We start from the raw sequence: 17,700 nt of genomic DNA on the forward strand, positions 1-17,700 counted from the left end.
CTGATGGTGCTATCACTTAAAAATAAGAACCACACTCTGAGTGACAGGACCTGTTAGAAATGCATCAGCTGAGATATGCTATACAAACATTTTTAATTAAATTGAAAACTCTTGGTAAATAATGCATACGTAAATATCAGATGTGTCAAAGACAAGCCTCAACCTTTCTAATATTCATGAGTACAGAATTTAAATATATGCCAAATAAATTGTGTTTGGAAGGAACTGTTCCTAAAAAGTTTGATGGAGCCAATCAGGTACCAACACTAAAAACATTTATAGTCATGTCAAAATTCTTTTTTATCTTTGAAAAAATTATTAGTATCAAGTAAATGGATATCAACGACTAGAGGAGAGCAAGGAAATATAAAACAAAACTATTCCCCCGACAGTGAAAATACCAGCCTGTTTATCATAATGAAAAATTATGATAAAATCTTAATTTATTCAGATTCATCAAGCAAATTGTTCTTAGTGAAATGATACCATTATATGATATTCTGGTTACCACTTTCATAGAATAGCCCTCAACAACTATAGCAGCACTATGACAGAGAAGCCTTACAGATAAGCAAGCCAACTGGTAGGATCAAGTCGTGCTGGTTGACGCAAGTGTCCCAAGAAGCAGCAGCATTTAAAAAAAAACTGTTAGAGCTAAAAGTAATTTTTTCTCATTTTCAAAAGTAAGATGCTGGGTTTTCTCCTGCCAAAAGGATATCATCTTACATTTCATTTATGAAGCACTCTTTATGCAAATGAATAAAAAGTGATTCAATACATCAATATTAAACAGAACAGTCTTGCTTGTCATTTTCTCTCAACCCTATAAAAAATTGCTTAGTTTATGATATGCATTTTTGGTTGAAATTAATAAAAAGGAAAATGGGGAAAAACCTAAAGGAAATGGTATCTTACTTTTGCAAAAGGGATATATTTTATTATTTGTCATACAGTGCTTATTAGAAATGAGCATATGATTGAGGCCAGGGCTTTTGTGGCAAAATAAAGAATATCAGATTGCCTTCTCATGATACCAACCAAGAAAATGCTCTCCAGAGTGTGCTCTCTCTCTCTGGCTGACAATCCAGAGAAATCTGAGATCCTGCAAGAGCTGACCCGACCTAAGCCTGGGATTAAACGCTAATATAAATACTGGCTGAAGCTACATCACAGTATAATCTAACAGGGCGTATTCACTCTGCATTCACTGTGAGATGCATTCATCAACAACAGCATCTAATTTCGCTACTGGAAAATTTAATAAATAAATTGGAATACTATGACCTTCATGTTGACAATTTTCCTAAGCTTTTAAAGCAAGTTAAAAACAAGGCAAAATGAAATAAATGAAAAACTGTTATTCTGGATGAACTCTTTAGTCAACATTTATAAAATCTGGAGATGATCTATGATTACAGAAAAGCAGCAGAAAGCAATAAACAGTCTGCCATGTACATTCTGTTAGTAACGGCAAGAGGCATGCCTGAAGGTCTCTATAGGTGACAAAATTCTATTCCAATACTTTCTGCACTCAGTAAATTTTCTGAACCCAAAATATATATTAAAAAAGCCATACCTCTGCAAACTGAAACAAGGCTGATGCTTGACACTGTTTTGAAGGAGCATCAGGGTGGGATGTACTTGAAGATATCTGAAAGGAAACATGTAATTTTTAAAGCACAAGGACATTTTTTCCATAACAGACTAATAGATCTGCCATATATTTCCCCTGTAGACACTGATAAAGACTAAGACATGAGTCATCACCCTCAATCCCTTTTAGAAAAACAGTATCAAAGATAAATGAAGACAAAGGCCATGTTTCTAAAAACAGACGTGGAAAGAAGAAAAAAGACTGAGTTTGGCTCATTTGCCATGTCTCTTCTACGGGTATCAGATGTGTACCAAACAGCAGTTGAGGAGACCTATAGAGATAGACTTATTTCAGTGATTTTTTAAAAATATAATATTAAATGTTGGAAGCTGCAAGTAAAATCTCTCTCTTTATTACAGCACTCCCTTTGAGCTGTTCTCTGCTTAGAGGCAGCTCTGAGACTGTGTTGGGGACACAAACCGTGCAGGTCAGAGTATCTGGGATTGAATCTTAGCTCTGCTACTCACCAGCTACAAGACCTTGGGCAGCTCAACTAATCTCTTGAGACTTATTTTGCCCAACTGTAAGTTGACGGTGATGATAATCTCCATTTTATAGGATTATGGTGAGAAGAAAATAAGTCACAGAAAACACTGCCTGGTATGGACCCAGAATTCAATAAACTGTTTACTGAATATGAGTAGTGTTTTTTTTCCTTTATAACATACCATGCATCCTCCCATCCACCACCGCCCCCTGCACCCACCCACACACAACCCTCAGATCTCTGACAGTAGATAGGGGATTCTGTCACACCATCCTTGATTCAACTAGGAGAACTTTTGTTCCTATCTACTAGTGCTTATTCAAACTTCATTCAAGGTTTCCTCTGAGGGCCAAGTATTTCTAAAGGAAATACTTCTCAAGGATGTTTTGAAGCCAAGCCAGTTATTAATTTTGGTTTCAAAGTGAACAAACCTTCTATCTAGCTACAAAATTGGGTGAAAATGAGTCACAAGAGCAGAAAGTGTAGGCACTATAAATTCAGCCCATTCCCAGTCCCCCAAAAGTTTCTTCAATTAACTGTGCCCACTGACTCCATCAAAAAAGGCAACTTACTAAGCAATACATGCACCTGGACCATAACTCTTCATAAGAATTCATAGGAATCATTTCTTCATTTTAATCAAATTAAGTTGGTTAGAAAGAGAATGGAGCCAGTTCGTGATACAACATTGAAGCCACTTTTAGAGATAAGGAATAATTAGAAGAGAGAACTGATTGAATTATTGACTCTATTTACAGCTGAAGGCACTAGGAAAATTTTCATTTCACTGTATTTTTTTAATCAAACAAGCATTTTTACAATAAATCTCAGTAAAAAGGAAAGAAAAAAAGATCTCCCATATCCTATTTAACAAACTAGATATATACAAATGGTCATAAATGGCTAAGAGAAAACCAAGTACTCTGAAGACACTTGACAATAAATTTGTAGAACTCTTCTTGGTCAAATCATGAAACCTATCATTTCAGAAGACCTCCATGTGAGAGCTGTGACAGATTGCAGATATGAATCCATAAAGATGTCCTGGGAATTACAGACCTACAGTCTATCATTTAAACTTATAAAAGTCATGTCTTATTTCAGACATGACTTCTCACTCCTACCAACCCTCCATGAAAGTTAAAGAAAACAAATAGTTTGTGTAAGGGGAAATATATGCCCTTCAAAGTTTAAATCAGAGAGTAAACCAAATAGAACCAGTGGTATAAACCATCTAGATTTCTGAAAAGCACTTCACAAGTTTTTAAATAAAAGGTTTCTACAAATTAATATTGAGTAGAGGAGATTCTGACATGAATAGCGAGCTCCTGAAGAAATGGCAGATTAGGGTCAAGGATATCTTTGGACTCTTTAGTTTGCTATACTAACCAAAAAAAGTGCACATGTGTCAAAATACCAAAAATTTCATATGAAATCTGACAGATTTCACTAGATCTTCAGGGGCTCAGGAATCACTAGTTAAGAATCTCTGCTTTCAAAACCGGCACTAACATTATTTAATATATATAAAACTATGTTTAAAAGGGAGGGCAGACAGAACACTCTACTATATTAAATTCTTGAGGAAACAATATACAAGACAATTAGAATTCATGGCACACCTCACAGAGAGCAGACAGGAAAGTGATAGATAAGGAGCATTATGTGAGCAAATATATAACATAATATTCTGGTGATATCAGCAGGACATTTAGGCATATTACCAACAATGTCATAAAAGGAATGACCTAATATGCCAGCGTGAAAAGTAATTCTGTCAGTGAAATGTTGAGAACCACCAGGAAAGGACACTAGAGGAGGAAAAATGTCTGAGACTAAAAATATTTTCTCCTTGTATGAAACTGTACCACAAGGGGCAAACATTAGGTGGGATGACAGTTTGAGAGAAGGTCTAGTGAAAGACAATTCAAATGATCAAGGGAGGACCATGTGGTTTAACGTTGAGAAAAATTAATCAATGATGGCTCCATATTGAGTTCCAGGGTAAAAGCAGACATTTGGGGAAGCAGTCTTAACCTTTAGACTTGATATCAAGGATAATGTGCTTTCTACATCATTGGTATGTTAGAGACATACTGAGCCAAACAGGTCTAACATTAAGACATAAGACTTTGAAAACTGCCAACTGCATGCTGAAGTTTCAATTAAGAGAAAAGTGTATGGAAAATAAATAAAAAGGAATGCACAGCCAATAACCATGAGAAATTCTATCTTCTGATTCAATACCTGTCAAATTAACACCTGATAAGTAAGTTCTAACAATAATTCAATTATATTCTTAACTTTCCTAGCCCTGAATAAAAATTAGTGATGAGGTTTAAGGGAAATAACATTTAGTATGAGTTAATAACACGTTTCTAGGAATATCTTTATTCCTTAAGAGACTCTAGAGTTTCAAAATTTAGTTTATTTTCCCATTTATGATTATTTGATCTAAGAATGAAGAGTTCTTCATTGCTTTAAGTTACTGTCATCAGCCAAAATTGAAGCTCACTTTACAATTTCATTAAGTATAGATTGCAACATGTATATTACCTCGGCAAACTGAAATAATGGTGACTTCTGACGCAATTCAGAGGATTCTGAAACATCAGGCCTGCAAGTGCCAGAGGAGATCTAAAACAAAGAAAGGTGGTGTGAGGCATCACACAAATAGCTACTGAATGACAACAGAGGACAAATGTCACCTAAAACATTCCTATTTAAGGAAGGAATGGTTTTCATTCCCAAATTTAAGGCAGTACTGTGAAAAACAGATAGTTATATTCTGCAAAGTCTTATACATGGTTTTATAAAGTTTTATATAATCATTCATTTGCTAAATATAATGCCATAAATAGTAGGAGACAGACAAAGCAATGTATTTCATGATGATTAACCAAAGTGAAATTTCTACAATGACACTCGTTTGATCTCTTGGCTTTTTACAACCAAAACTAATGAATATCTGCTTTTTCTACATTCTGCATTTCCCCAATATTTCATATCACTTGACTATATGAAAACACAGAAATGAGTTTTGATCATTATAAACCTTTTGGGAAAATAAACCTAAGGTCAAATTTTTGTGTTCCAGGGTTTTCCTGAATTTATATACAAGTCTCAATCTTAGAAAAGTTAGTATTATTTTCCTAAGAGAAATTTCTTTTCTAATATATACTTGTATATTATTTACTATATTGGGTAAACATTTAACACTTAAAATCTTTACTTGTGATTTTCATTATTAACAATAGTTATAGAAACACTACTGACTTTTTTAAAAAAAAATTCTTGCTGTTAGTCAAGTACTATTCTCAGGATACATATTTCCTTTACTACTGAATGTTAAAATTGACTACATTTGGGTGAGATAATCACCTTGGTAGCCTGTAATTCAAAAGTCATAGGAGTCACAGCACGTTAGAGGGGAAGAATTTCAGTATCCCTCTGATCTGCCCTCTTTTACAGATAAAGGACATGGGGTGAGAGAGGTAAACGACCCCTCTACTCCCCAGTAATCAACGATCGCTGACCACCACAAGACATAAGAACGTGTTTATGCTTCAGCTTCTCCCAGGGCTTTTGTTTAACGCAGAATCCTCAACACTCCCTGGGTGCAATGTAGATACTCAAGTACTTGTTGAATTAACTAAATTAAAATTGATAACATGTCTTTTAAATACCATATCAGTATGTCCCCTCTCTTTTCTTCCCTGAATAGCAAAGTTGGAGAATCTTAGGGAACAAGTTATCTTTTACTCTAAGGGAAAAATGAAAGTTAAAAATACTTTTTAGAAACCTGTTTCTGAAAACAAAATAATCCAAGATCACTGTTTAAAATCTGAAGGAAAAAAATACAGAAGAAAACTCTACATCTACAATGTTATCTCCCAAAGATAAGCACTGTTAGAATTCCATGTATATTCTTGAGGTTGCGTGTAAAGATAATGTTTTCAACAGAAATGGGATGTTGTACTAGTTACAAAATGTTTGCTTTTAACAGTACATTGATTTTCTTGTGTTATTAAACCTTTCCCTACGTAATTTTAATAACTGCATGTGATTAGATGGTTGAATCTATGGGAAGAGCTGGCAGTGACCCAAGTTATATTCCTAAAACCACAGTTTCACACTGAAGATGTGTTTTCTAACAACGTCACAGACCACTGGACAGAAGCAAGTATTTAAAATTTTAATTGTCACCTTTGGATTTGAAAGAGTAATGGCCACCTTCTTCCAGTGATAAGCTCCATAGAAAAGGTACAGAAGCTTTAATTAATTTGCCACCTGTGGTTTGGCTGCCAAAGCCTGATTCCTTTGCTGTCCTTAACTATTTGACAACCAGTAGGCCAAAAAGTCCAGTAGTTTTTATTTGCTTTTTAAATATTTAATCCAAGGAGACACAAAATGTACTTTAAAAAGGCCAGCAAATCCTGACATTACTAGCCACAAAAAATTCCTTTCTTGGAAAGAATACTTAAATAAAACTCCATATAGTTTTTGAAGAATGAAAAAAATCAATACTGTTCTGGTTTATAAGGAATCCTATGTGTTTAGCCCCTAGATACCTCGGTAAATAATCAAAATTTTATTTTATTTTGATTTTCCTGGGAATTCCCAGGCAGTCCAATGGTTAAGGATTTGGCACTTTCACTGTCGTGGCCTGCTTTCAATCCCTGGCCAGGGAACTATGATCCCACAAGCTGCATGACCAAAAAAGTAAATTAATTTAAAAAAAATTGAGCCCAGGACTAAATGAAAATAAGGTGACTTATTATGTAGGTGGCACATATGACAAACCTATAGAAATATTTAGAATTAAGTATATTACCATATATGGGAGCTACCCTATATAAAGTCTACACAATACACACACATATTCTTATTTCTGATCCCATGATGCATAAGACAGTTATCATTTATGGGATTAGTTTCCCCATGGCTCAGTTAGAGTTTACATTAACTGTAAGAAGAAAAGTCAACTTTCTTTTAAGTGCCATTGTAGATAATTTGGCCATGCCTATACATCCAGCCATAAAAGTTTAAAGTTAAATTAAGACCCCCTGCAAATCATTATGATAGATGGTCTTAAGTAAAACTTTCTGCTTATATGAAGAATTCAAATGTGAGTAATTATCAAGATGTTTATAACCCTATTTTTTTTTTCCACTCAGTTCTGTCTGACTCTTTGTGACCTCAGGCTCCTCTGTCGATGGAATTCTCCAGGCAAGAATACTGGAGTGGGTAGCCATTATCTTCTTCAGGGGATCTTCCCGACCCAGGGATGAATCTGGGGCTCCTGCATTGCAGGTGGATTCTTTACCATCTAAATGAAGGAAACCCCTATAGCCCTACACATGTCAGCTGTACTACGCAATCAGAGAAGTTTCTGTGAGCGAGTCTGTACTCCCAGTGGACTAGATGCACAGGAAATGCACAGGGAATATCTGCTGACTGACTTGATTCTCCATGTTTATAAATATGAAGAATCTGAATGACCTGGCCAGGAATCACACAACAAAGACTGTTCAATGGTTAGAACAGCTATTACAGCCACTGAGGCTATGTATTTTACTGCAGTGGATAACGTCTTCTTTTAAAATGTAGTTACTCCTACTTTAAAGCACTGTAGATTCAGCCTTTACCTTCCATGTAGTATAATGGAAACAGCACAAAGTTAGGAGCCAGAAGAGCTGGCTTACTACTAAACTATGTGGTTACCTGACTTTCTAGTTCACGGAAGATTGGGAACGCATGTACACCCGTGGTGGATTCATGTCAACGTATGGCAAAACCAATATAGACTTGTAAAGTAAAATAAAAAAGAAAGAAAGAAAGAAAAAAGAATCTAAATATTGCTTAAAAAAAAAAAAGAAGGAGCAAATCAGAAGGGACCAAGAGTTGGGATAAGAAAAAGGAAGAGTGTTGAAAAAGAAACAATGCCACCAGCAACAAGACACAGAAGGAAAAGACAGAAAAACTGTAGACACAATATGTTTTAAATTTTATTGACGTATAGTTGACTTAGTTTACTTAACCAAAATACTGGGTTTATGATAGACGTAAGGGTGTACTGTATAATATACAGAATATAGCCAATATTTTGAAATAACTGTAAATGGAAAGTAACCTTCCAAAATTGTATTACAATTTTAAAAAATCTCAGTTACTTAGAAAAGTAGGCTATCACAAAAATTAAAAACAAAAAAATCAAAGTAGATCAAGTGGTCCTAAAGTTTCTCCTGAGTGTAGTAAATTAATATTTATAACTATGATTCTAAGTTGTCAAGATAAGGATAACTATAAAATGTATTATTTATTTTTAAAAGCCAGAAATGAATGTATGTGAAACACGCTAGACCTACTTCCACCTAAAAACTCAAAATGTAAAAACGGCTCAATGACATGGAAAATGTACTGAGGTAGAATTCATTCCTGCACGTCTGATACATGAGGCATCCAGCGCAAGTGTACGTATTTGTGCATAACGCAAATGTTTGATAAAGAAATCTGGCATTATACCCAAACAGAAGGAAGAGGTTATTTCCGACAAAAGGCTCCTATCTAAGAAATGTTATTAGAGGGGCCTAGACCTTGGGGTATCACTTTGTTGTTTGTATTTACAGTATTCTTAATTACTTATTAAGTGGGATATGGCTAAATATAACAAAATATAGAGATTAAAGGTATTTGTCCATTAATTAAGAAGGAAGAAAAATCCCAAATGAGCAGACATTCAGTAAAGAGAGAAAAAAACTCAAGTAACTGTTTCTAGAAATAGTTTCTGAAATAATCCATAAAGCCACTAGGTGTTGCTATATGCCCAATAAAGAAAACTGCTAAAGGGCTTTTAAATGCAGTTTTGTTAGCCACATAGGTGTTCACCTTCCCTTAAATCCAATCTTCCCTTTAAATTAGCTCTAATTCTCAATAACCAAGGAAGGGGAATGATTAGTATAATTAAGAATTATGACGAGGTAGTATTTTTCCCACAGGCAAAATGTACATTGTAATAACGAGAGACATAGAAACATAACCCGGTCCCTTTATACAAAACAAAATTAAGCCAGTTAAATGCACTGTAAGTGGTCTGGAAAGTTAGGTTTTATTAAGCCCATTCCTGCTTCTCAAGGCACAAAACCACAGTCACAGAGCTGGACTGTGATGAACACACAGTCAAGCAAAGCTATGAAGTGCACTGGTCGTATCTGAGCTCCACATCCCTGCCCTTGCTAATTCAAACATTTATTGATTGATTACTCGTTCCTTCAACAAATATTCAATAAACACCTAATATGTCTCAGAACAAAGATTGCTGCTCTCTTTTAAGAACCCTACATCCCATCTGTGTGCCTTATACGTCAGGGAATAAAATAACCCTAAGGGGATGAGTCTGGCCCTTAAGGTGCTTGTGGTTCAAGTGCCAGGAGACAGCTACACATTAAGAGTAGATGTGCCTCCTGGTGGAATATTACAAGGTCTATGGGAGGACAGAGAAGTGGCCTTCATTCTATCTGGGGGTGGATGGAAGAAGTAAGATAAGTAGCATCTGAGATACCCCGAGAAGGAACATCAGACTTGTGGAAATGATGTGGTAACAGCAGAGGGCAAAGTATGGGTGATGTGCCCTGTGTACGTGAGCATCAGTGACTTTCCCAGTGTGGCTGAAGACTGAGATGTCTGGGAATGTGGTGGGAGATGAACTGAACGCTACTTAATAGTCTGATGATTAGGCTGAAGGCAATGGGGAGTCAGCCAAGGTCTATAGTCAGAGGAGAGGCATGATGAGAGATGTGTAGTCAGTGCTTTCAGTGGAGTGCAGGATGACTCTAGCTGGGGAGTGACTGGAGGCAGGAGACTAATTAGAAGGTTAAGGAATTAAACCAGCTAAGATGCAGGGCCCCAGTTCAATCAGAGATGGCATTTGCCAGGCCTCAGTAACTACCGGGAAGGGTATCAAGGCTGAGGGAGAGGGGCCAGTAAGTGCCAGTGTTTCTAAGCTAAGTTTGTCTTCTTTGGGAGGAGAGGGGTTGTGAGCAGAGTCCCTTTCAGAGTTCAAGTGTAAAGATCTGGGTGACTCTGAGGCCCATGCACTGACTCTTACCCTCACTCAACCTGGCCCAGGCTTTCCCACAGTTGGCAGTTTTTACCAAGGATCCTTCTATACCAGCATCTGGGTGATCACTTAATTTGCATTTAATGTGAGATGTTAAATGGACTTGAGCTTTCAAACACAGGTGAACTCAATGTAAGTATACTATATCCAAGTAAGTCCTTCAAAATCTACTTAAGGACTAAAATGGAGCCACTCTTAATTAAACCTAAATGAGGTTAAGGAGTACCTGAGGATTAAAGAAGTGCACTTGACTGACAGACGTCAGGGCTGGGGTGCAGCTGAAAGAGAACCAGGCCACCCTGGGATCACACCAAATAGTACCAAATAGAATTGAGAATTCCTTGAAACTAGAATGCAAATCAAGGCAAGTCATCCTGGGCTGAGAGGAAGGATAAATGCCTGGTTTTTCTTAGGGCGCCAGGGCCACCAGAGTCAAGTTTCCTGTCATTCTAAGCCATGTGGTAGAGAGCACTAGGATGAAGTTCAAGTCAGACTCCAGGCCACTTCTATGAAGTGCTACAGACACTGAGAAAAACCAGAGCACCTTCCCACCTCAGTTTCCTCATTTGACAACAGGTAACAATGCTACTGACTTCTTCACAGGACGCAGTGAGGACAGAATGCAGTTGTGCATGTAAATACACTGTTGACAACAACGCAGCAGCACAGGCCCACCCTTCTCCTTCATCCACTTGTTCATTCTCCTCTTTCCTCACTCACTTGCTGCCCATTCCCCCTTTCCACCACCTCTGGGAAACGGAGGGGCTCCTCTGAGCTCATCAGCCTCTTGAGCAATGCAGCCCAGGGACTCATTGAGGACAGGTGCCTGTCAATCAGGTTGGGCAGAAGCACTTGATTCTCTGGCTTTGAGCCCCACTGTTAAGAGATGGAAGATGCTGGGCTGAATGGGCAGTGAGCAGTGGCATATTATAAAAAGGAAGGGTCTCTACCCAGAACTGAGGAAGTTCAAAGAGCCCATTTAATGTGAATTTAGATATAAATATAGTATTTCCTCACTATGTTTAAAACCTATAAAACTGTGAGAAGGGAATTAAAAGCTTTGAAAAGTGAAAGTGAAGTCGCTCAGTCGTGTCTGACTCTTTGCACCCCATGGACTGTAGCCTACCAGGCTCCTCTGTCCATGGGATTTTCCAGGCAAGAGTACTGGAGTGGTTTGCCATTTCCTTCTCCAGGGGATTTTCCCAACCCAGGGATCGAACCTGGGTCTCCCTCACTGTAGGCAGATGTTTTTTACCGTCTGAGCCACCAGGAAAGCCCATATATTAAAAGATTTGGTGGGGGATAAAAGTTGTGAAGAGGGCAAGAGTTGGGGGTGGGGTTGGGATTCAGTGGATTTTAGCATCCTGAAGTGGTCAAATATAGCAGCCTAAGGCAGGCAGAAGTCACAGTAGCTCAATGTTACCAACAGGTAGTAAAAATAGCTGTCCCACTTCACTGATATGAGAAATTATAAGAAAGGGGAAGTTTTTCAATTTTACCAAAATCTGTATTTGTTTTAAATTTAAAACTCACAGTGTTTTAAACATGGACATGTTCATTAATTTAACAAATACTGGTATTACCACCTTTTCTTTATCTCATTTTACCCATCTCATTACTTAACGGAACATATACAGGTTTAAATCCTAATATAATGACTTTCTTACTCTACGACGTTAGAGAATTTGTTTAACCTCTCTAGCCTAGTTTCCTCATTTATGAAACGGGAAATAATAAACCAACCTCTTAAGGCTCATGGAAAGATGAAATGAGATAACCAGTGTAAGTGCTTAGTATAGGGCTTGGTCTCCAGAAAGTACTCATGAAATGCCTGTGCATAAGGGTACAGCTCAGAACACTGCTAAGAGAAGGGGCCGGGGTTGAGGTGAGGTGGGCAGGGACTGAATCACAAGTGGGCTACTGGAAGACTGAAGTTAGTCCCTCTGGGTTCAAATCCTAGTTCTGTCATTTCATAGTCACACAATCTTGAGCAGGTTATTTGCTCAATGTTGAGTATGCTGCTGGTAAAGCATACTATAGCCTGCAGGAGTAATAGCCTGACATTTCAAGTATGAAATGCCTAGAATAAATTATGGTAATAATACTAGGTACAATACTAGAATGCTTTTCAGGAGAGGTAAAAACGTCTTTTTTAAAATTAATCTTCATAGAAGTCTTGGGAGTTAGAGGCAAGCGAGTATTATTAGCTCCATTTTACAGGATGGAAGGAAAATAAAATGTGACTTGATCTTAACTTTACTGTCATATTTCTTCATGCCAACAAAAGAACTAGGCATCTGAAAACCACAAATTCAGGTCCAATACACTTGCAAAATATTTGAAGGTTTGTCTTCATTTATTCAACTAAATAGATATTGATACTATCAAACCTTTGTATCAGTTATGATTACTCTGCCTAATTTTTCTTATTTTCTATTATTCCTCAAATCATCTCTTCCATTTCAGGCAAGATGACTTCTGTGCTCACCTAGGTCTAATACTGACCTTTCCAATATTATTCCAAGGTGTTCTATACATTATGTGTTGAATAATCTCCCCTTGCATCTCTGAAATATATTTCTTCCTGCCTTTATTTTTAAATTTTAATTTAGCTTTATATTTTTATGTTTTATTTCTTTAAGTTAAAAATATAAAACAACAGATTTTCAGTCCTGGAGATTACTTCCAGAAATTCTAGATCATAATACTTATATTTTATTTATTGCATTTCCATCTTCAGAATATAACTCACTGATATGAAACATAAAGGCTTAACTCAATGTAATAACTTCCTTCTCCTTAGCTCTTCCCAGAGTTTGTGAACATTATTACTTTGCTTAAATTTTTAATAATATTACTTTTAATTCTTCTACTTTTTCTTTCTTATTCCTTAAAAGTAAAAAAGAGAAGATATGTTCACTTAAGCTGCTGGACACTGTTCAACAGACCAGCTCTCTGATGTTCCCTGGTTAGTATATTTTAAGCATATATCATATTTTCTCAATTAAAATGCTTTATTTGCTTTTTGATTTATGTAAGTTTACTAAAATCTCATATTCACTGGAAACACTCCATTTCCTTCACTGTTATGGGGTTATTTCCTTAACAAGCCTTCTATGCTTACATTTCACTGGGTCTCAACAGAGACAAGCTTAACATGCCATTTTGAGTGTGTGTGTGTGTGTGTGGTGGTGGGGGGGGTGGTCACTCCCCAATGGCTGTCTTGTATACAGACACACCTTAAGAGAGATCACGGGTACAGTTGCAGACCACTACCATCAAAAGCGAATACTGCAATAAAGCTAGTCACACAAAGTTTTGGTTTTCCGGAGTACATAAAAGTTATGTTCATACTATAAATAGCCTATAGATGTACAAGGGCATCCCAGGTGGCACTAGTTGAAAAGAACCCACCTACCAGCGTAGGAGAGGGAAAAGTCACAGGTCCAGCCCCTGGGTTGGCAAGATCCCCTGGAGAAGAGCATGACAACCCACTCCAGTGTTCTTGCCTGGGGAAGCCCATGGACAGAGGAGCCTGGGGGCTACAGTTCACAGGGTTGCACACAGTTGGACACGACTGAAGTGACTTAGTGCACACACCTCTGCAAGTGTACAATAACTGTATACCTAAAAAATATACACACCTTAATTTAAATGTCTTATTGCTCAAAAATGCTATCATGAGCCTTCAGTAGGTTGTAATTTTTTTTTTTTTTTTTTGATGGAGGGGCTTGCACTGACATTGATGGCTGACTGATCAGGGTGGTGGCTGCTGAAGGTCCGAGCGGCTGTAGCAATTTCTTAACATAAGACAGCAATAAAGTTTGTCATGTTGATGGACTCTACCTTTCACGAATGACTTCTCTGCAGCCTGCAATGTTCTTTGATAGCATTTTACCCAAAGTAGAAGTTCTTTCCAAACTGCAGCCAATCCTTTCAAACCCTGCCACTGCTTTATCAACTAAATTTATGTTACATTGTAAATCCTTTCTTGGCATTTCAACAATCTTCATAGCATTTTCACCAAGAGGAGATCCCACCTCAAGAAGCCGCTTCCTTTGCTCCATTAGAAGCAACTCCTCAACCATTCAAGTTTTATCATAAGATTGAAGCAATTCAAGTTATATCCTTAGTTCCTAATTCTAGTTCTCTTGCTATTTCTAGCACATCTGCAGTTACTTCCTCCACTGAAGTCTGAAACCCCTCAAAGTCATCCAGGAGGGTTGGAATCAACTTTTCCCCATCTCCTATTAATCCTGATTATTATTATTTTCTTTCTGGTCATGCCACATGGCTTGCAGGATAGCCTCGGGTCCCAACAACTGAACTGCCAGGGAATTTTCTTAATGTTGATATTTTGATTTCTTCCCGTGAAATGCAAACATTCTTAGTGGCATCAAGAATGGTGAATCCTTTCCAGAAGGTTTTCAACTAAATGACTTTGCCCAGATCCATCAGAGGAATCACCATCTATGGCAGCTACAGCCTTACAAAATGCATTTCTTAAATAAGAAGAGTTAAAAGTCAAAATGACCCTTTAATCCATGGGCTGCAGAAGAGATGTGTGGAATAGTATGAAAACATTGGTCTTGCTGGGCACCTAGGTCAGAGCTCTTGGATGGCCAGGTGCATCGTCAATGAGCAGTGGTATTATAATGGAATCTTCACTTCTGAGTAGTAGATCTCAACGGTGGGTTTGAAATATTCAGTTAACTATGTTATAAACAGACATGCTGTCACTCAGGTGGAGCAGTCAGAATACATACAACATTTATCAATTAAGTTCATTGTTTCATATGGATACGATTTGTCCACCCCACCACCCCCAGCTCAAATTACAATAGTAACATTAAAGGTCACTGATCATAGATTGCCATAGCAAATATAATAATAACGAAAAGTCTGAAATTCTGCAAGAATTGACAAAATGTGACAAAGAGATACAAAGCGAGTAAATATGGTTGGAAAAATGGTGCCAGCTGACCTGCTGGACGCAGGGTTGCCAAAAGCCCTCAATTTGTAAAAATTGCAGTATCTGCAAAGCACAATAAGATGAGGGATGCCTACACATTTATTTTGCTTCTTTAATTCAGATACTCTTTTAACAACAAACACTGCTTTTTAAAATTTATCTCAAATATGAAATATATTTCAGTGTATTCTGGGTATAAAGAAAATACAGGACTAACCATTTATGTGGAAAAGAGTCAAACTGTAAATGCAATTCTTACCCCATTTTATTCATCAGAGGCACAAATAGTAGCATATAAAAATGCTGCCCTAATAATGCCAAAAATACTGTGGCAGATTTAGAGTTAATCAGAAGACTAAGGAGAAAGCAAAAACTCAGACATCCTGCTTGTTATTATTTGCTCATTGCTATATCAAGAACCTATAATTTCTCTCTAAAAACCCTAAGAGTACATTATATGTAGATCTACAAAATGTATAAACTAAAGAAACTTTAACCTAGAATTTTATTGTTCCTGTAACAGTAAGCCTCTCTACCTTTCTGTTGATAGAATTGTTTTTAAAAATAAAACTATTACCTATATTAAATTTTTCATATTAAAAAAATAGGCTTTTGAGGACTTTTTCTATGTGATTAGGTTTCAGGCTGATGAATAAAGGAAAATCTCCTTTTCAATAAACCATTTCAGAATAAGAATCTTCTCATGGCATTTAAATAAATTCATTACAATTAGACCTCCTCTGTGGAAGAATTTTTGTAAAATGTCACTTTATTTGACTGGTCCTACCCAACAGTTTAAACAGACTTCATGGTAATTGTTCCAAATCTAAGAAGTATCAAATTTCTGTACCTCTTTTCTTATCTCATTATCTTTATAATTTTCTTTTAAAAATATAAGTATGTATTCATTGTATTTTTCATCTGCCAATGTACATAAGCCCCTAAAGTTCTATGACAATGTCTACATATTTGGAATACGACTTCGCATAGAAATTAGGTATTAAATGAAATCTACTGACAGCTATGAAATAAACTCTCAAACTAATTACCTTTAGAGACAGCATTATGTTATACAAACTTTGCCCCTTTATTGTTTCAATAGCTCAAGACTATTTTCAATAATGCCTAAATATATCTGAGACGAGAAGGAGGAATTATGAAGAAAGAGCTGCATTCTTAGAAGTGGTCCTTAAAAACCTAAATTCCTTCTCCTGTATGGTTCACTTCTTTTGGCCATGTAATTTTCTCTGCTTCTTTAGCTTGAGAATTTTCAAAATGGTTCCCCTTCATCAGAAATGGAAGGTTGACCACTGCATGACTTAAACTGCTTGTGTCAAGTGGGGAGAAGAGCTATTCACTAAAAAGAGCCCCAAAGACAAATTTTAATTCAAAGGAAAAAAAAAGTATTCCCTTCTCTGACTAGCATTTTCATCCATCTGTAAGTTCTATACATGTTTATTTGTTTACATTTTTTCCTGAAAATTAGAAGGAATGCTAACAGATGTTTGGAAGAAAATTTCATTATTATCTAATCTATTAGAAAAGATGGTACTGACTTTCACAATACAGTGCATTCTTGGAAATCATGAGTTAGACTGTGCTGAAAGTTCAAATGCACATTATTATTCCAACATTCACCTTTGGGAACATGCTTGGGATACTCTATGCTCTAGTCAGAGTTAATCTGATTGTTTTTAATGTGTCATAAAGTCAAATGATGCCAGAGAAGGCTGTCATGTGAGGAAATACAAACATGCTGAATGATGAGTACGCAAAAGTACAAAGTTTCCTTTTTCAGCTAAAGGTAAGTACAATGTAAATAAATACCGGTCCACCAAATTTACACATTTATTGTGATTCAAAATTGAACAGAACTAAAAAGTTAAATCAAATTGAATATCTGGTAAACTACTATGGATCCCAAATATAAACTATAAATAATAAAAGAGTTTTGTGATATAAATATGTGGTACCTTCTAAAACAACTATTTGAATATGCTTTAACTGTAATTCATAAGGCATGCATACAACTTAAGAAAGGAAGGAAGAAATATATATATGTGTATGTGTGTGTAGGTTGCTCAGTCGTGTCCAACTCTCTGTGATCCCATGGACTGTAGGCTGCCAGGCTCCCCTGTCCATGGAATTCTCCAGGCAAGAATACTGGAGAGGGTTGGCATTTCCTTCTCCAAGGGATTTTTCCCGACCCAGGGGTCGAACCCTGGTCTCAAGTGTTGCAGGCAGATTCTTTGCCATCTGAGGCACCAGGGAGGCCCATATATATATATGTACATACATATGTATATACATATATATATGTATGTATATATATATGTATATATGTATATGCAATAAAATTTCTATTTTGGGTCCTAAGTAGTAATGCTGGTTGGGGATTGAAAAATATCCATCTCAAGGACTTCAGTGTATAAAATAATGTGACCAGCAGCAGGTCAATGCATCTGGCC

At 36.7% G+C, this 17,700-nt stretch overlaps 1 protein-coding gene across 10 annotated transcripts in view; it reads right to left on the reverse strand.

Annotated features, from left to right (window-relative positions):
• Positions 1–17,700, reverse strand: part of BBX (BBX high mobility group box domain containing) — a 290,065-nt gene that overhangs the window by 54,948 nt on the left and 217,417 nt on the right. For all 10 annotated transcript variants that reach the window (XM_040225323.1, XM_040225313.1, XM_040225237.1 and 7 more), the window contains 2 exons: positions 4,698–4,778; positions 1,577–1,651 (listed from right to left, as the gene is read on the reverse strand). In XM_040225323.1, coding sequence (XP_040081257.1) covers positions 1,577–1,651; positions 4,698–4,778 — 156 coding nt within the window. The remainder of the gene's footprint in view (positions 1–1,576; positions 1,652–4,697; positions 4,779–17,700) is intronic.

This window comes from Oryx dammah, unplaced genomic scaffold, assembly GCF_014754425.2.
Source record: "Oryx dammah isolate SB20612 unplaced genomic scaffold, SCBI_Odam_1.1 HiC_scaffold_2, whole genome shotgun sequence".
Taxonomy (NCBI): Eukaryota; Metazoa; Chordata; class Mammalia; order Artiodactyla; family Bovidae; genus Oryx; species Oryx dammah.